This window comes from Pavona decussata, unplaced genomic scaffold (genome assembly GCF_977016875.1).
Source record: "Pavona decussata unplaced genomic scaffold, jaPavDecu1.1 SCAFFOLD_92, whole genome shotgun sequence".
Taxonomy (NCBI): Eukaryota; Metazoa; Cnidaria; class Anthozoa; order Scleractinia; family Agariciidae; genus Pavona; species Pavona decussata.
In genome coordinates, this window is record NW_028145509.1 from 4,226,488 (window position 1) to 4,246,388 (window position 19,901).

The following is a 19,901-nucleotide window of genomic DNA, read 5'->3' on the forward strand; positions in this document are numbered from 1 at the left end:
GCCATGGTACAGAGTAACTAACCAGCATGCTTGCAGCAGTTTAAACAACAACGTTATACCTCGAGGTAGCATATTCGAGGTTCAGAAATTAACTTCTAGTTAGGCCTAATCTGATTGTGGTTTAACGGAGGTTTTGACCAACTTTAGCTTGGGTCCTCTTTCCTCAAAACTAACTCTTGGAAATGTTACACCCTTACTAGACATAGGCATATCCCATAATAAATAGTCGCAGCGTTTTGTGGTGGTAATGTAGATGGTTGCGAATTGAATCAATAAAAAGTTGATGATTGTTCCTTGCAAAACACAATCTTGCCGCTTCACAAGATCGTTTTATATATTTATCCCGCGCCAGTCAGATGCACTTCTCAACTACGCCATTACAACACCGTTATTGTGCCCTGTGATATCCGCCATGCTCACTCTACAGCCATTAGATGCATAAAGTGGCTCATTTCACAACTCCACCTTTAATTGATTACAAATACTCACGATGCTGCTTTATTACGAATACAAATGCACGCTACATGTTCATGATTGCAAAGCATTGAAATATCATTTAACCACTTCAAATTATATGTCCAAAAAGCTCAAATCTCTTTTTTAATGTCCCGTGTCACTAATAATAAGGGTAATTAACAAATACTCCAAGATATTACGCTGCAAAAACAGTCTGACGTTTGCGTTAGTCCATCGTTCGTTAACAGCGGTCTTGGACCAAAAAAAGTCGATCTGACGCGACTGAGAAAATGCAAAGTGGGACTGGGGCAAGAGTTTTGCATCACAAGCACTTCCGGATGGAAGTCTCCAAGATTTCGCGCGAGAATCCACACTTAGGGCGCTTCGCACCTCGCGAGTTTGCGCTCTCGGTGACACGCGCCTTTCTCGGTGAATTTTATTGTAAAACCGACTGTTTTTCAGTCTGTCAAGACATCGAGTGGCCAATGAATCTCGATGTTACTCAGATTAGACTGTGGCCTCAAATTAAAGTGATCGAGATTGAGGCATAATAACTATATTTCTAATTTAATCAACCACACGAACAATAATATTAATGCAATTAAGCTGAATGGAAATGAGAGAAATTACTGATGAAAAGAGGAGTGCAAATTGTGCATCAGTGAGCAAAGAGCCACGGAGAACATTAAAATGTGGAGTATCTTGAGTTTTGTATGATCATGGTTGTTCATATCCAACATCCTCCTAAAAAATGAGTCCTAAATGAATATTCAGTCTCAAAAATGTTTTGTGATCGACGGTGAGGGTTTTAGCTGTCATCCTGTTTGAATTGTTGGATTGTTAGTGCTATCATTCTCTAACTTTTAAGTCAAAACAAAACAAACAGTCATTGTCTAGTTCCTTAAATATTTGGATTAAAAGCTAACTCGAAAAAATCCTTTTGTCAAGAAATAAATTCATAGTTCCTCGGCTTGGTAAATATCGTTAACAAAACACTTTGATTTAGTCTTGGTGGTACTCGCTGTTCTAAATCGACATCATGGCCTTAATGGGTCCGGTTGGCTATCTTTTGTCATTGTGCGATTCACGGTGTGGTGAAACAAAGTCGTGCTTAAGGTAAGCTGGATAAACTTACTGAAAGCTAAAACTTGCGTTTTCTTTTCTTTGTCAAGTCATCCTAACACCATGTGGCCTTAACAGATCGCTTGTAAAATTAAATCAATTTAGCTTTGATAAACGCTCAGGACTAAATATAGATTGATTTCGGCAGATATTCATGATCTATCAGTACTGAAAATTGAGGTTGTTGTCTATTTTTTTGGAACAAGTATCGCTTCATAAGCGATAACAATTGCTCCGCGCCATCGCCATTTGTTATTTGAAATTATTGTGTACTTAGATGAAAAGAGCAACCTGCAACAACTTCTGTTTTATTGTTACTGCTTCGAATTGTTACGTTTCTCCATCACTGACCAAGGAAAACAGAGGAGTTCTTGCTAAAAAGTAAACCCTTTATCGGCCGTGCAGCAAATACACTGAGGAGTTCTTAATGAGAGATATTATTCTCGTAATTTTCTGCGGTCTGTTTATTTGCTTAGGGAGACTACTATCATTCTTGACTGTTCTGTTTTTCTTCGAGCATTTTGCGATTGCTTGAGTGTGGCGGTAACTCCAATAGGAAGAGAGTGAAATAAGATGATATAAGAATTGTCAATGAAAACTATTTCTTTTTGTCGGTGAAATGTCGCCTAGCTAGACTTGAGAAACCGAGTCGTAGTTTTGTCAAATCATTTGTGCGTCAGAGACTCTAACCTATATTGCTAAAAACAAATGTCGTGTGGCGAATTGTTCATATAGTTTTGTTTACCGGCCAGTAATTCTGTACGGTCTAAGGCAATACTGTTGTGCTTGAAAACCTTAGTTAACTTTAATTTCACATTACTTCCGTTTAATTTTCCGAGACAAGCTTAAGTTGGAAAATATTCATAACCTGTTGTGGTCAATTTTACTTTCCCGTCTGATGAGGTAAACAAATACCGTTTACGAGTACCAAGCGAAATTAGCCACTCTTAGTTTGGTGAAACAAAGTCTTGCTCAAGGTAAGCTAGTTAATTAACGGCCAGAACTTGCGTTTTCTTTTCTCTGTCAAGTCACCCTGAACCACGTGGCCTAAAAAGATCGATTGTAAGTTAGATCAGTTCAGCATTGATAAACGCTCGGGACTAAATATCAAATGATTTTAGATTGATTTCGGTGGATATTCATGATCTATCAGACTTTATATACCGTTTCAGCAAAATCTTTGTTCAATCTCTTTCGATCTCATCTACATAAATTTGCCTTTCTGTGAAGTATACTGCATGACGCGTCTCTGTTGGTCCAATACTCAGATAAACTGAAGGAAGTCAATGACACCATTTTTTCTTTCACTTATAGCAACAAAAGAGCGTCCCCTCATAAATATTGCTTTCTCTGACATTTTTGGCTGGAGTCACATATAGCAATTTAAATGTTGATTTTGTGTAATATTATGATAATCTGTAGGTAATAAATAGCATCTCTGTTCTGACATGAACTTTTCCACCGAAAATTGAGGTTGTTGTCTATTTTTCATATGCGATAATATTTGCTTCACGCCATCGCCATTTCAAATTATTGTGTACTTAGATGAAAAGAGTAACCTGAAACAACTTCTATTTTTGTTACTGGGAATGGTTACGTTTCTCATTCACGGACCAAACAAAACAGCGGAGTTTTTGCTAAAAAAAATAAACCCGCTATAGGCCCCGCAGCAACTAGACTGAGGAATTCTTAAAGGGAGTTTTATTAGTCTTGTAATTTTCTGCGTTCTGTATATAATTATTTACTTGGCGAGGCTATAATTATCTTGGCTGTTTTGTTTTTCTTCGAGCATTTGCGATTGCTTGAGTGTGGCTAGGGTAACTCCAATTAGCAAAAGAGTAAAACAAGATCATATAGGAATTGTCTCAGTGAAAATAATTCCTTTTTATCAGTGAAATTTCGCCTAGCTACACATAAGAAGCCGAGTCGTAGTTTCGTCAAATCATTTGTGCCATAGAGACTAACATAGTGCTAAACTGATGAATATCGTGTGGCGAATAATTGTTCCTAGCTTTGTTCACCAATAATTCTCGACGGTCTAAGTCAATACTGCTTTATTTTATGTCGCTTGAAAACCTTTTTCAACTTTAATTTCACATTTCTTCCGTTAAATTATACGAGGCAAGCTCAAGTTGGAAAATATTCATATCCTATTGTGGTCAATTTTACTTTCCCGTATGGTGAGTTAAACAAATACAGTTTAACAGAAGGGGTGCCATTAAGCAAGATTAGCCACCGAAACAAACATTATAATTTTCTCCTTTTTTCGTTATCACAATGACTTTTCGAAACTGCCAAATCCCCGCCATCGGCGAAAAAAATCGCCAAGTGTGTTCGCAATAATTGGGGAAGAAAATCTTAAGCGATTTTCGATGGTGATGAAATTCGCCGCGATCGGCGTTTAAAATCGCCAGGTGTGTCGCCGTCTTTACGGCTATTCCGCCAATTGTTATTCCGGAATACGGTCAATGAAACGCAACCTAAAGGGAGAGCAAATTTCTGCTCAGCTACAAAGTCATGGTTTTGAATATTTTTCTTCGATATATATGGGGGATTTCCATTTGACAGAACTGGGAAACCAGAGTGACCATTCGTGAACGGAATTTACCAATTATGATAGCCCTTCGAATTTCTTCAAAATAGCGCGTACCATTTTCGGAGTGATTATTTTTCAAGATTTTGCAGCACCATCCCTTCAAAATGACGCATTCGATTACTGACTGGCGGTTTTGACAAATGGAAAGTACACTATGTGTAGCTTAAGACTCCAACCAGTGCAGTTCTTCGAACTTTGATCATGTGAAATCGGTTAAGAAGTTTATTGAAATACCAAGAGTCTAAGGGCCTGCTATGGTGATTAATGAGACAAACACGATCGCGCTTGACTCTTCAATTATTCCTGTGCAAGAGTCTGATCGAGTTTCAGTTGCTCAGTTATGAATTAACTTCGATGGAATATCGATGATGGATTCGTCATTGTGGTTATATCGTATCTGAATATCAGGGGCAATACGTTTCTTTGACTCCAATGCAGAGCGTATTCAACAAAATCATGCAACGAGCATAAATGCTAGAATTGGCACAGGTTTAAGTAAATAAAAAAAAGGCTAAAATGTAAAATGTAAATAGAAAAAAAAGCTTGAGGCCTTCCTTTTTATCTTACAATTTTCGAAAATCTCACTCAAAAAGAAGACCAAGCGAGTGAAAATGAATATTGCATTTTGTTAAAGTGGTAGAACACAATAAAAACGCATCAAACAGCCCACTTTAGAGATACCTAATCTGTAGCTGCTATTTGAATTTTCATAACTTCCGCTTTAATTTAGACTCTATACTAGCGTTCCTGCCGCGACAACGTTGTTATCACTATGATAGATTGGATTAAGATTCGTCCGAGGAGTTCATTCGAAGGGTTCCTGGCGACATGTTACGGTGAACGCTCAGTACTGACTATGCTCGTACACTCGGGATATAGTAGTTGCTCGTGATTGTGGGCTATTGGTAGTTGGAGATACAAAAGTATAGTAATTTAAACAGTTATCCCTATAGAAACGATGTTTCCACTCAAAATTACTATGCAGCAAAAGACTACTCTCTTGTAACACAAAAATGACTTTAGTGGATTGAGCCATGAAAGAGGAACTATTAAATGTTTAAATTTGGTGTTCTTTGGAGAACAGTGCTCGAGTTTGGAAAACCCCGTTGTGATGGATGACACGTGATACTGACGTGAACCGGAATATTGTTAAGGGTTAAAATGTTTACAGAGGATGAGATAAAACTTGTTGGGGTATCTAAACAAAGTTTGAAAAGAACATTCTTAATCAGAAGAAAGAAAATTTCTATCTGTTTAGGCGCGTTTGTCTGGATTGTATCATAACGTTTGCAGATTCCATTTTCTTTTCGTGCTTAAAAACGCCATTTTGATTGTGTCAATGTCGATGGCTTATTATCGCTGGCCATTGATATTTCTGGCTGGATTTTCCTTGTTTACGCTAAGAGTTTGTACTCAAGGTAAGCTAATTGAATTGAAGAAGCTGCATGTCCTGTTTTTTAAGTACTGACATTTAGTCTTAGCGGGCATCAGCCATCATGATCAACCTGCGCATCATAAAGATATTTCCGTCGCCTTATGGGAAGAAATTTGTGTGGGACAATTCTCCACTCCAGAAGCTGTGCCGAAAATGGTACAAATAAGGGATTCCGGGATTGTTTTGGTAGACGAACGGACATCGCGACGATGAATAAGTGCATTTTTTCTTCGGCACTTTCTTGGGGCAACGTGTTTTCTTAGCTTACATGTAGCGTATTCGTCGACTCTACACTCGCAAGAGTTCACGGACTATCAAACTTGGCGTTGAACACGAAACACGTGCGGCTCACTAAAGCGTTTATCATGGATTAAAACTCGACATGGGGTCAGCGGTAAGTTCACAAAAATCTTTAAGGTGAAGAAAAATCAGAAAATGCAAAAGTGTGGGAGACCAAGCGCAGCAAGGAGCTGGAGTTCCAGATGAACAACCACAAGTAGGTGAAGAGTTGTACGGAACAACTGTAGCATAACTGCAAGTTGTAGTGCCTGTACAACAAATTTCCGTGGCAAAGGCCCTAGTTGCGCGCCGGAAAAGTAATAAGTTTCAAACCCGAAGAAAGGCTACAATGTATTATGCTTTTCCAGAGATTCCAAAAAGTCAATCGAATTTCCTGCATTATTTCAGTACACTGAAACAACTAAGGAGGTCTTCAGGGACTGCGCTCGCGTGATCATTGTTACAAATTCGATTGTTTGCTGTACATCTAACAATTAAGACCACGCTTGAATGTACAAACAGATTCGATCCGCGCCAAAGTATTTATTTAAATTTCCCCATTAATGTAAATCTAAGATCTTACTCTGTTGAACTCGCTTGTATTATTAATTCCTTGAGAATGGCGTCATGACGTCACCGAAACGTCGGAACATTACATCGTTAGTTTCTCTCGATCGAGAGAGTATAAAGCAACCAAGGATAAAGCAGCAGTCAAGTTGTTCCAGAACAGATATCCGGTTATGAAGATGGTGCGTGATTTCGAGAAGCATGCGGAGAATGGGGAACACCAGTCACTGACAAAGGAAGCGGCGAAGTACGCGGAGGAGTATTAAGGCTGCAACTAAAGTTTCAATACCCTGATCCAGCCTGCGTCAAAGAAGAAAGAGAGGTTATACCAGGAGAGAAGCTTAAAAGCCACCTGAGGAAAGAGCGAGAATTAAGACTGAAAGGGGACGTAGGGGCCCAGAAATGGCAAGGGACGTTGGTAACAGCCAGAGAAGATGACGAGGAGCTAAACACTGAGCGATGCTATTGGTGGCTAAGCGAGTGGCAAACATGCCCGGCACATAGGGTGGCGGGTATGCTCGAATTACACGAAAAGCTTTTACCCACTCGATTGTACGCCATACACAAGACACGTGTGAGTCCAAGCAGCGACCCAACGTGTAGGTTATGCGGCACAGCGCCAGAGAGCATGGCTCACATCTTATCCGCCTGCCCTACGCTTGCACAAACAAAGTACGTGGCAAGAAATGACGTAGTCTTAAAGGTCCTACCCTTCGAGAACCTGTTTGATCTGGGCCTGATAGACACTGTGCCTCCTTGGTATTCACCCATCAAACCGCAGCCTGTCTACGAAACAACGGAGGTACAGGCGCACTGGGATAATAAAAAAATCACTTTATTTTAGTGTCAATGTCTATAGCGCAGAGCACTAATTGGGGACACTTTCCAAATCGAATTGGAATTTAGAAGTAATAGTTTTTGAGGAGAGCGGAAAACTGGTGAACCCGGAGAAAAACCTCTCGGAGCAAAGACGAGAACCAGCAACAAACTCAACCCACATATAAACCGAGTCCGGGAATGGAACCCGGGCCACATTGGTGGGAGGCGAGTGCTCTCACCACTGCGCCATCCCTGCTCCCATGATGTTCCGGTCTATGGGGAATTTCAAGAACTGAGAGAAAATAGAGTAGACGCCAAGATCGCCAACAAACAACACAAGCAAGTCATAGCGCTGGAAATGAGCTGCCCCTGGGTGAGCAACCGTGACAAGAAGACGTCAGAGAAGACCACGAAGTACGCGCCTCTTAGATGGGAGATAAAGCAGAGGTACCCGGGGTATGAGATCACCTAGTACAATATCATCATAGACGTGTTGGGGGGATGGTCCAAGGACTTAAACGATTCGCTACAGAAGTTGGTGGGCAACAGAGCTAAAGATGTGCTCAGGAAGATGCAAAAGGCGTGCCTCTCAGGAACTCTAAACATTGCTCGCACGTTTAAAGTCGCAACGCGAGCACTTGCGAGGGCTCAATCGCCAATGGGCGTTTTTACTTGGGAAAGACGTCTTTTAAGTTTTACTTGATCTCTTCATTGTAATTAGTTTTAATTAGTTTTTATGCACTTTATAGCCTACGGGTTACGCTGCGTTAGCGCCTCGTGATGCTTCTTAACTGTATATAGCATACAGACGTTTTAACTGCTATATAATAACAATGACTATGACTTTATTAACGTTTCAATCGAAATCTAGCAGAGGGGTGTCCTTACTGCTAATAGGGGACACCAAACGTTATAAACAGCCTATCTAAGATACAAATGTATCAACATAAAATGTTCCTTCATGGAAATAGTGATCACCAGAGCCTCAACCAGTTTGTGTGGATCGTTTATTTAGACGAAAGGGAAAAGACGTACATGCTAAAGACAGGTTTCAGGAAAAGAAACCCAAATACAAAGAACATGGCTGAGAAGACTGCTGAAGGAAGATGTACAACATGCTTTGGCCCTCCACATACAATCAGACGGCCTAGCAAATCAAAATGCTTGAAGTGCTCCAAAGTGGGTCACAAGGATAAAACTTGCAGATCTCTATCAGACAAGCGAGTGGGTGAGGGCAACTTCTCTGAAACACACCATGACGACGCGTTCTACATAGGTGAACTTACCGAACTAGCGGCCGTTCAAGGAGGTGCAGGAGATTCACGGAAAGCGAAGGTCACATTGAACGGGCAACGAGCCGAGTTTAAAGTGAACACTGGTGCAGATGTCACTTTAATTCCTCCAAATCTTTACTACGAACTTTCATTGCAGAGTTACAAGTGCAAGACAAGTTTGCTCGAGATATAAGATTTAGAGAGAGCGCCTCTTAGGAAGAGAACCAGCAGAACGCCTGAAGCTGATAAGCAGACTCGAAAGCTTGAGCAGTGATGACTGCAAGACTAATACAGCAGAAAACACCCTACGATGTTCAGGGGAGTGGGCTTAATGAAAAACAGCTACAGTATCACACTCAAAGAGGATGCCAAACCGTTTCAGGCGACTTTTTCAAAAAAAGTACCCCTTCCACTCTATCAGAAGGCAGTTGGATATAATGCAAGATACGGTGTCATATCTAGAGTAGACCAATTCACTGATTGGTCTGCACTCATGGTCGTAACTACCAAGAGTAATGGAAAAGTAAGGGTCTACGTAGACCTAGGAAGGGTTAATGAGTAAGTCAAGAGATAGAACTACCCACTTCCAGTGGAAGACACAACCCCAGACACAACCCTGGGAAGACTAGCAGGTTCCAATGTCTTTACAAAATTCGACGCAAACTTATGCTTCTGGCAGATTAAGATTGCCTGGAAATCAAAACCATTGGCCCAAGTGTGAGTTCTGCACCGTTCAGCACAAAACCGTGTCAAGTTTCTAAGACACGTCACAATTGCAAGCTCCAATAGAATGGAGGCTGATTCTGAAAAGCTACAAGCAATAGCAGACTTACCACCGCAGAATGTGCAAGAGGTGAGAATATTTTCTGGAATAGTGAACCAATCAAGCCAGTTTCAGAAAACATTGCTGACATGACAGAGAGCATCAGAGACCTGCTTCTTCACACACCACAAGTAGTCCAAACGTTCTCCAGTCGATTGGAGTAGTCGTATGCGAACGAAGAGTCAGAACAGTTAAAAAATACTGATCAAAAAAGAAAAAGACCCCGCTAAAGGATTGCTGGTCTACCGTTCAACACCCCTAGCATGAAGTTCTCCCGCCCAAGTGCGGATGGGAAAGATGATTAGGAACAGTGTGCCCACCTCCATACTCAGCTGAACCCGCATTAGCACAATCTATCCTGATCTGCGTGCAAGAGAGACCATGAGCAAATTAAATCAGGAAACCGTATTCAACAGCAAACACCCAACAAAACCCCTGTTTCCAAAAGTACCGGATACAAACGTTTTCGTGAAGGATCTTTAGCGATCAGGAAAAGTTGTGAGAGCAGCATCAACACTCCGGTCTTATGAAGTTGAAACACCGACCAGCACAGTGAGAAGGTACCGCGCACACCTAATTTACAGCGATACCGGATGAGTAGAAGGAACAGATCGTCACAGGCCTAATTGTGCTTATGAGGTGAGCCGAGCTGCCTGTCCTGAGCACGTCATCAACCATCAACATACCAGGCCTCATGTCGCGGTTAACAAAAAGGGACCTAGGGTCATGAAAAGTACTAGTATAGCTCAGTTCTCCCCATGATCTGGCACAAACTTCTCACACCACAAGGAGCAGCTGAATCAGTGAAAGCTCGACTGTGCTTATCCATTGAAGTTCAAGCGCTCGCGAATTCGGTGACGGCCTCCAAAGTCACAAAGCAGTCCAAAACACATACAACAAAGTAAGCCTCAGAAAGAGCCAAACTCCAGTCTTCTTTTTGCTTGAAACAGGTGCAATAACAGGCCAAACGGTCCAGTTTCTCATGCATAGATACTGAAGTAGGTCTGTCAGCAGTTGTCGGACAGTTTTTCAGCCCATTTACTCCCAAAGATGACAGCTAGTTACAGCTGGCCTTCTACCGTCTTTGCATACGTAACTTTCTGGTCAAGCAGAAGTTCGTATTAGTAACCTCATTATTGGTCAAGATTTTCTGCAAAGAAACCGAAACAAGATAGGCTAGGCGGCAACAACATCACCTTAAAAGAATCGACGTATGTCAAGAGGACTCGAGCGTGTGTCAAATCTGTTTTTTTTTTATTTAACTTTCCTTTCTTAGACGATCTGTTTGGAAAAAAAGACTTCCACTTGAAATGATTTAGAGCCTTAGATCAATAAATCAAGTTTTGTATGAGTCCCGTACAGATATGTTCACCTGCGCATTACAGGTATTATGAGTATTCCCAATGCTCATACTTACTTAACCAAGTAAAAGCAAAGGTACCAACAACAAGTGATTTGAAAAGACGTTGTCACGTACAAAGTATGAATCGTAAACAATGCGACAAGATGGAATTATTGGGTGATCTAATTAGCATGCACGTATTTCGTGTAGTTTTCTCTTTGTCCACGACAAATATGAAAATTTCAAGCCCTTAAGCCTGCACGTGCTTTTGTTTTCTAACTGCAAATAAGTTCATATGTTATAACGCTTCCCTGCAGATAGGTGTTGGGTCTTATCCTTTATGCTTTATTCCTTTCACTTGACAACATTTTTTCAATCGAATGTATATATAGCATTCAACTGATCTATATACCATGCAATATTTCACTGCAGGAGTATGTCCAAAGAATTGGATGCACATACAAGACTCTTGTTACAAGATCTCATCTGCAGGAACCTTTAACTGGAATGCAGCAAAATCTGCCTGTGAGGCAATGGGATCGAACCTTGCAATCGTGAAGTCGAAAGCTGAACAACAAGCTCTTGCCACTAAAATATCACAAAACACATGGATTGGTTTGTACAGGGACCCCAAGGACAATTCACGCTGGATGTGGGTTGACGGAAGTCGAGCTAGTTACACTAACTGGGAAGGCGGAGAGCCTAACGATGTTGGAGGAAACGAGGATTGTGTACATTTTTGGCAAGGGCACTCTGGGAAATGGAATGATATTAAATGTTCCTATAAAATGTTTTATGTTTGCGAAACCAATGGTAGGTTATGAGACCGATGTTATTCACCTTGCAAAGACCACTAAACATTCTCACTTCACCCGATGAATTTGATTTCAAAATATCTCCACATATCGATAACTGTTTAATTTTGTATTACGAAGAACTGATAACTATGACGGGATACAACACGTTAAGTCAAATTTTAATCTAGTCATCAGTAAACACTATTTTGTCAAAGTTACATGATAATCTGCTGTAGTCCGACTGATTACTATGATAATTCAGAATTCAAGAATATTTTTTGAGATCTCGTGCGATTGAATTTAACAATTTGCTTTTTTTTAGTGAAAACAAACATTAGTGAAAAAGAAAAATGATGGTTTACATGGAAACCCAATGGAGAGCATTTTCATATTTGTTTGAAGTAACAGCTGCCATTTCAAAGCAACACTCTTTTGTTCATATTGTTTTTCGTTATAATTATGCCCTTACTGTTATTTCCAGGTATAGAGTGTTAAACTCTTGTCATCAGCCGCCTAGTAATGATTACTTTACACTGCTTTTTCAGAGCATAATAGTCAATCATCAATCAAGTTGCCCAGCAATTACTTATTATTTCCCACGGGACGAATGTTTGCCTTACATATATTATATGTTAACTTTCAATTAAATTTTGAATTTCAGTTATAAAGTGCCCTGCTCTTACTGTCAACCGCCTTGTCAAAACATCACCAAACAGTTGTGTGACGTCACAGATGAAATACAACACCAAATGCTCGTTCACATGTCCACAGGGATACCAGCTACAAGGTCCCTCATTTAAACAATGCAGGGCGAGTGGACAGTGGACAGACAGGGCTAAGACAATTTCATGCGTTGGTGAGTCTCCCGATAATTAATTATCTTAAGATGTTTGTATTTAAACTCTCCCTCTTCACATAAGAAAATCAGGAGGAGACACTGATTAAGTTCAAATTATAAATCGATTGTTTGCAGACATCAACGAGTGTTCTGTGACAAAGAATGGCGGCTGCAGTCACAAGTGTGTGAATACCGCAGGGGGTTTTAATTGTGAATGTCCAGACCCGGAACTGAACTTATCATCAGATAACAGGACATGTCACGGTAAACATCGATATTATAATACCAGCAACACCATTTTAATAAGAAGAACAAGTTTGCGGGGTTTTTCAATCCTAAGGTAGCAAACATTTTACTATGACGGTCATAGTAAAATGTTTGCTACCTTTGTCGGTTTTCAATGAATCGCATTAATTTTAGTTATACTTTCTGTTTTAACAAATATATAACTATCTTTGTATCTGTCTTACGTTTTCCTTGATGAGATATCATATGTATACGGCCCCTTTCTTGTTAAAGTTGTTTTTATATAAATTCTCTCCATTAAATCACCTTCTTCTAATCAAAGCAGTTCTATTACTAACAACTTAATTACTGAGAGCGAGGCATATCAAACTTATCTCCCACGAACGTGAACATTTGCTTAAATTTGCGTCCAGTCTGGCGCGGCCAAAATTTTTCGGTATTGCACAAGCGCAAGAGGTTAGATGAAAACAAATAACACGGCAGCGATGGCGGCAGGGAGAGTTAAGAGGGAGATCATAGCACCAAAACGACACGCGGAATAAGTCTTTTCATCAGAGCTTTACCGAAAAAAGACAACAGTTAAAACAACCGACCGTAACCTAATACTATATCCTGTGGTTGTAACAGACGTGGACAAGGTCGGGAAGCGACATTGCGTTGGCTACAGTGAACGCTGCGACGAGTGGCGGGCATGTGAATCTGAAGACAACAATCTTTTCCAGCGGATGGAAACTTCGTGTTCGTTTCTTCCCTCGAAAATCCTAATTTTCCTTTTCAATAATGTATTTGTCAAGTTCGTGGTAAAATATCTTCGCTGACCTCATATTAAAGTTTGGTCGCGCCATTTGTTTATGGGTCCTTTTGACACCGAAACCCCCACTTTTCTTCTTGACTCTTTTGAGCTCGGCAAACAGAGACCCACTCTTTTTTCGAAAGGCATTTATGATTCGGTTTTTCACAACAACACTGCGGATGCCCGTTTCTTGAAAGATTTTCTCCACGATTGCAGCGAAGGCAGACTCGCCACTACCTTCTTCATTCAATTTTGGCAATTCTATAGAGGAGAAAGCTGAAAGTTGGATAAAAACGACCGTTCGCGCCATTTGTTTATGGGTCCTTTTGACACCGAAACCCCCACTTTTCTTCCTGACTCTTTTGAGCTCGGCAAACAGAGACCCACTCTTTTTTCGAAAGGCATTTATGAATCGGTTTTTCACAACAACACTGCGGATGTCCGTTTCTTGAAAGATTTTCTCCACAATTGCAGCGAAGGCAGACTCGCCACTACCTTCTTCATTCAATTTTGGCAATTGTATAGAGGAGAAAGCTGAAAGTTGGATAAAAACGACCGGGATAAGAAATATGCGAGACTTTTAGCAATGAAAATTTAATTCCTTATTTCGTGTCCAAAAAAAATCGAGACAGTTGATTTAATTAAGCTCTTATGAATAGCTTACTTGTTGATACTGCATGTAAAGAAAGGTGGCGGCTGGCCCGCAAATCCATTATTTTGATCGTCCGATCCGTCTCCCACAGCATTCACGGATCCGCAGAACGAAAACAATAGGAATAGCAAAAGTCCTCCAACTTTAACGGCGATTTGACCCACCCAAAATTGTCGAAAACAAGCCGAATTATATACCAAAATAAAGCAAATTTTTCGATCTATCCGAATTTGTTGATACAATTGAGATCCGAGGATGCGTAGAAGAGTACGGACCAATTGTTTTCACACTGGCGTGAAATGACCTTTGATCGTCTTTTTAAAAATATTGCGCAAACTTGATTTGTAAACATGGATTTTGACCCCTTAAATCTTAAGATTTTGTGTCTTCAAAACGTGTTATACAATAGCTTTAACATTCATTTTTTTAAATTCGTTGGTAAAACTGATCGCCGTTAAAATGTTTTTGAGTAATCTTATAAAATGTTTCAAATTTTAGGTGTTCTTGAGTCAGACATTGGTGGGGGCGTGATCGCCGGAACTTGATATAAGCTTTTGTTACCACTGAGTTTGATATGCGTTATGGGAAAATCTCAAACTGAGGCCTTGCCATATTGACGCGTTATATCAGCCACTAGCCTTAGCCATATAATAAATAAGTTTTTTTTGTTCCCTTTTAGCTCCAGGTGTCGATGTTCAGTGCAACAGCAATAATATGACCATTACCATTCCCAAGTCCCTCCTCCGTGGTATCGACCGTGGGCATCTTCGACTCCTGGACACCACATGCAAAGCTACAGAAACAAACGCATACTTCTCCCTCACAACACCGCTGATCGGCTGTAAGACAACAAGCAGAAACACACCCACAACCATCGTCTACTCTAACGCAGTTTTGGAAATCCCAGTGGCTGCTAAAGATGTCATAACGCGCGTGCGTGAAATAGAAATTCACTTCAGCTGTTACTACTCCAAATATGGCGTGGTGTCATCAGTTGGTTGGAAACCAAATAACAGAAAACTCGTGTTTAACGATGAAGGCAAAGAAAACTTTACACTCTCCCTGAACATGTTTCCTGACAAGAGATTCGTGAGTCCTTACATGAAGATTGATTTCCCTGTTGCTGTGGTGCTGCGCAAACGTTTGTTCTTTGAAGTGTCAGTGGCATCAAGTGACAAGCAGCTGTCAACCATCGCTGGTCGATGTTATGCTACCCCCACCCAGGACCAGAAGAATGCTATGAAGTATAAGTTCATTACGAAAGGGTTTGTGAAACGACTGATAAAATACCGTTATCAGAAGACAGACTTCAAAAGGTCGGCTCACTTTCATACAGTTGCAAACACTTTATCTTAAAAAGTTCACAGTTCTGCATAGAACGCATTTCCGAACACCATGTTTGTTGCCAAGAAGGCCAGGTTAGAGTATTTATTTTGAGATACAATCTTGGTTTTCAAGACCTGATATTCGGCTTCAATTCATGATTTGTCATTCCTCACTGGCCGTGTCAACAGAATACCTATAAACTGTAAAAGAACGCTAACCAAATGTCACAACCACTGATTTATTGTGTAGCGTTCAATTCTTGGAATAGCTTAAAAAAGGTGAACAAAAGTCATTCTGTCCTCATCGCCTGCTACAGTACTAATAATGAAAGGACTGAGTTACATAATTATTCAGTTTAAGTTTTAAATCATTTTGTCGACGGCATCATTACAGCCAATTATTTTATCTAACCTGCCAATCATGGTATTCTTAGCTACTGTAGAGTAACACTAACACGTTTTTCTCAATTGGATGTCCGAATGACGTCACAGTGAAGTATTATTCCACTTCTTCAGTCAGTGCCCAGCGGTTTAGCTTGGAAGCCTTCAAATTCATTGCTGATCATCCATTCGTGTTTGTTTACTGTCACGTGATTGTATGCAATGCAACTGACCCACGCTCCAACTGCACAAAGAAATGTCCACCAAGTGGCCGAGGAAAACGTGAAGTGAGTGATCACATGACTAATGACGTGTACTCTTTGGCCCTGGGCCCACTCCACCTGGCACGTGAGAAGCGAGAGGAAAAGAGTAACAATACTGTGGACAAGAGTGGTGAGTGAATATAAGTGGAATTTTAACGAACACAATTGAGTTTGTCAGGTCTTTCAGCATGTTGCCCTTTCATAACAAGGTAACATAACTTAATTCATAATATTTTCTAAATTAGACCGATTGGTAAATTTCAGTTAAGACTTGAAAGATTCCTATACCATAGGAATCAGTACGTGTGCAGAGAAACTGATACTACTCAGAATGCCTTATTTTCCGTTGTAAATTGATTTGAGAACCTGAAAACAATGCCCATTGAAAAATTTTGAATATCACGTTTTCAGTTTCAAAACTACTGCAGCAAGTACTATCTAACCATGGTTTTATTAACTGAAGTTCGTTCCTTCTAGGTTCCAGTGCTGCCCTTACGATGGCTCTGTTTGTGATGTGTGTTGCTTGTTTGGCGGGAACAGCGTTGATGATGGTCAAGAAGGCACGTGACAAGCCTGTTGGGTATACTGTGCTTGTCTCCGATGATCAAGAGTGAAACAAAATCACTAATATCAACTGGACTTGACTCAATTATATGCAACTTGAGCTTGAGATATTCTGTGAAATGTCTGCTGAAATACAAATCTAATTGTATGAACTGCGTGTTTTACTCACTTTTACTAAATGTTCAACTTAACTTTAGTATTTGAAAATAGTTTGTCATCGTCACGAAATGTTGAAACCTTTTTGTAATATTGTGGTTAAGGCGTACCAGACGAATACATAGTTTTAAACTTAGACCACAAAATCTGGATACAAAACTTTTGCTTATTCAATTGCTTTGATCAGTTGAATATCTCTTGCTCATGTGTGCCACGCATGCGTAAATACTGAATAGCCTGTGAACTAAACTCTTGGTTCGGAATGTTGAGGCAATCTGTCAGATGAGACCGTCGGCTTGAGAAGACTTAGTTTTGTTTTCGTGGCTGTTCAGAATTCTACCCATGATGATTTTATTCTACCGGATTGTCGAAAAGATCTCAGTTAAGTAAGTTTGAAGCTTTTTGTATTTGTGGCAAACTGTTGAGCGTTTGAATTGACTGAGGCTAGACCTCTTTTTCTTCAAGCGAAACAAGTCTTTAAATCATCGAGAGAAGCGTATGCAATCAACACATTGTAATATTAATGATCATAAAAGCTGTTGGGTGCTTGGTGCTGTTTATCATGAGATCAATTAAAATGTCAAGTTGCATTTCATGTAACGAAAATGTGGTCAGACGTGTGGTTACTGCGCACGCGCAAATGCTTTCAGTTATATGTAGCATGCACCCCTTCATAAAATTAGGGTCTCGACATAAACCTATTTGCACCCGATTTTTGCTCATCCATCTACTTAATGGACATTTCTTTTATCATTTCTCCCTTCGACATTTAAAATTTTCACTAAACTGAAATGTTGTATGTTTTGCTACACAAAGTTGAAATGTTGTGCAATATCGCATACAAGATGAACACTGGCAAGAGAATTTATTGAAAAGAGCTTCTGCGGATTATGCCAGTCAAGCAACACAAAACCTAAAATTGTAATATTCAAGTACAAGAAAAGTACAGTTGAAGCTAATGTTTCTGAAGTTTTCGACTTACAAGCCGAACAACTTAACCTCCCCAGGAATGGGACCATTGTTCTACACCAGACCCTGTTACAGAAGATATAAATAGCCGCTGAAAGACTGTGATCCAAGTCCTATGTTACATTGTAGCTCACCACTTAATTTGGTCCGAGTCTAATTGGTTTAAATTGATCACGTGAAGTGATACCGTTCATCCGAGGAAAGATGCTATCGAAAAAGCAAAAATACCTTGTATTTAGTCGTTTAATTTAGTTATAAACAGGTAACTTTCACTGTATTTTTTATCCGCTACGTATACGTACGGTGCTGATTTTTAATATTTTTATTTTGAAATTTTCGCCTTAAACGACAAATTGGTAAGCTTTAAATTCGAAATGACAGTCTCAGTGTTTTTTGCGCCAAAGGAACTTTGGTGGTAAAACGATAATGACAATAGAATGTTTCTGTCTCTGCCCCTTGGAAGTCAAGCGATTTTCTTAAAACTAGCATATAGACCCTCGAAGCTTCGCTGCTTGGACTAGTATTATTTTGTTTGTTTTATTTGGAACCGCTTGTGGGAAAAACTGAGAAATAGAAATTACAGTGAAATGAAATTCTTTACTAGTTTAGCAAAGGAAAATATGAAATGGAGGAAAGGATCACAGATTTAGGTGGCGGCGGTTAAGGTCGCTTGTCAAAACCTGTTTTTCAACTGCTATCATAATTGATTAAATTCACCAAACAAATCAAATTACATTGGAGTCGACACCTGCTCACAGCTCGGAATAGCCTTTGAATAGCACACTCGGCATTGTAAACACAATTTTTAAGCCCAAGTTAGGTCAGTAGAGTTTTGGAATCACTATTGATTCACTTTTTTTTTGTTTCATGGGCGATATATTAATAGAAATTAAGGCACCAACAAAAACTTGTTAAAATGTCATGGTGAGAAAGAATAATAAGCTTCGTCTAGCGAGCAAGGAAAAGTTGATTTCCTTCAGGGGTTAAAATGAAATGATGATTACACAAATTATTTGCTAGCGATGGCAGTGTAAAGTACCTTATTATAGGAAATTAACAATGCACGTTGACAACGCTAAGAAAATTTACGTTACACTAAATTTACACAAATGTTTCAAAAGTTAGGTTTACATGCATTAAATTAACGCGAATTTTTCGATAAGCATCTTGCTTTATTTACTGCGATTTTCATAATTCTACAAACTCGCACTTTACATTTTTGAATGCCAAACTTCGTTTTGGCTTCCGTCAATAACACCTTCCAAGACAAGTGCACCGATGTTTCTTACTTCTTTTTTTACAGTCGAAAATTTGGTTTTGAAGCCTAACTAGACCCTATCAATTCAAAAGATAGTGATTCTGAAGAGCCAATAGAGGAGTCATGAACTAATAAGATTTTGTAATGAAATAAAGGTGCTTTAAAATAACAATGTTGTAAAATAGCGTGCATTAAGTTTACTGATCGACATTAATTACACTGTAAGATACATTAATTAACACAAATTTTGTAATTAAGACCAATTCCGTGAGAGAAGAAAACGTAAAAGCTGTTGTTAGTTATTTTCCTTACTCCTAGAGGTTTTTCTCCGTGTACTCCAGTTTTACTAGCTCCTCAAAAACCAACATTTCCAAATTTCATTTCGATCAGGAGAGTGTATCTAATTCGTAGTGTCATCACTAAATATACATTCACTTCATATCCCAAGGAGTTTAATCTCATTAATCAGAATTAAAATGCACGAAGTACGTTAATAGAGAGATGTCCTCAATTTTCAGCGTCAAACCAAAACCAAATAACCTACAAGAAGGATAATGTATTAGAGCAAAATAAAATGTATAAAGAAATTGACCACGTAAATAATAATGTCAGTACATAACTTAGCCTGCGAACGCAAACGTATTTTCAGCTGTCGAGATTCTCTCCGCCGAAAAATAACGTCTGCGTACCCGAGCGGGCAGTCCACTTGCGAGAAATCATATATATCGTGGTCGGTGTGCAATTTTGTATGCTAGTTCTGTGGCATTTGTTTAGGTTTATCGGCTCGGATTAACTGCAAGATTTTAGGCAGCGTTTAATAAATGTTATCTGTGAAGACATATATAGGACCCGTGATTTCGTTACTCGTGACGGTTCATGCTTGTATCTCCATTGTTTTGTGGCTTAGCGCACATCCGGCGTTAACAAATGTTGACGGGCCGGCCCG

General features: G+C 39.7%; 1 protein-coding gene and 1 pseudogene across 1 annotated transcript; both read left to right on the forward strand.

The window, feature by feature from the left end:
* Nucleotides 1-5,465: 5,465 nt before the first annotated feature.
* Nucleotides 5,466-16,938, forward strand: LOC146473967 (ZP domain-containing protein-like). The gene is made up of 7 exons (XM_085118033.1): nt 5,466-5,592; nt 11,146-11,526; nt 12,172-12,366; nt 12,484-12,612; nt 14,719-15,304; nt 15,810-16,138; nt 16,486-16,938. Exons 1-7 carry the CDS (start codon nt 5,514-5,516, stop codon nt 16,620-16,622), a joined length of 1,836 nt encoding a protein of 611 aa, XP_084974159.1. The 5' UTR covers nt 5,466-5,513; the 3' UTR covers nt 16,623-16,938.
* Nucleotides 6,598-7,977, forward strand: LOC146473968 (uncharacterized; annotated as a pseudogene).
* Nucleotides 16,939-19,901: the final 2,963 nt, after the last annotated feature.

Coding starts and splice junctions, on each gene's coding strand:
- LOC146473967 (XM_085118033.1), top strand. CDS start 5,514: ATGTCGATGGCTTATTATCGCTGGCCATTGATATTTCTGGCTGGATTT. Junction 5,593..11,145: donor GCTAAGAGTTTGTACTCAAG/GTAAGCTAATTG, acceptor ATTTCACTGCAG/GAGTATGTCCAAAGAATTGG. Junction 12,613..14,718: donor AGATAACAGGACATGTCACG/GTAAACATCGAT, acceptor GTTCCCTTTTAG/CTCCAGGTGTCGATGTTCAG.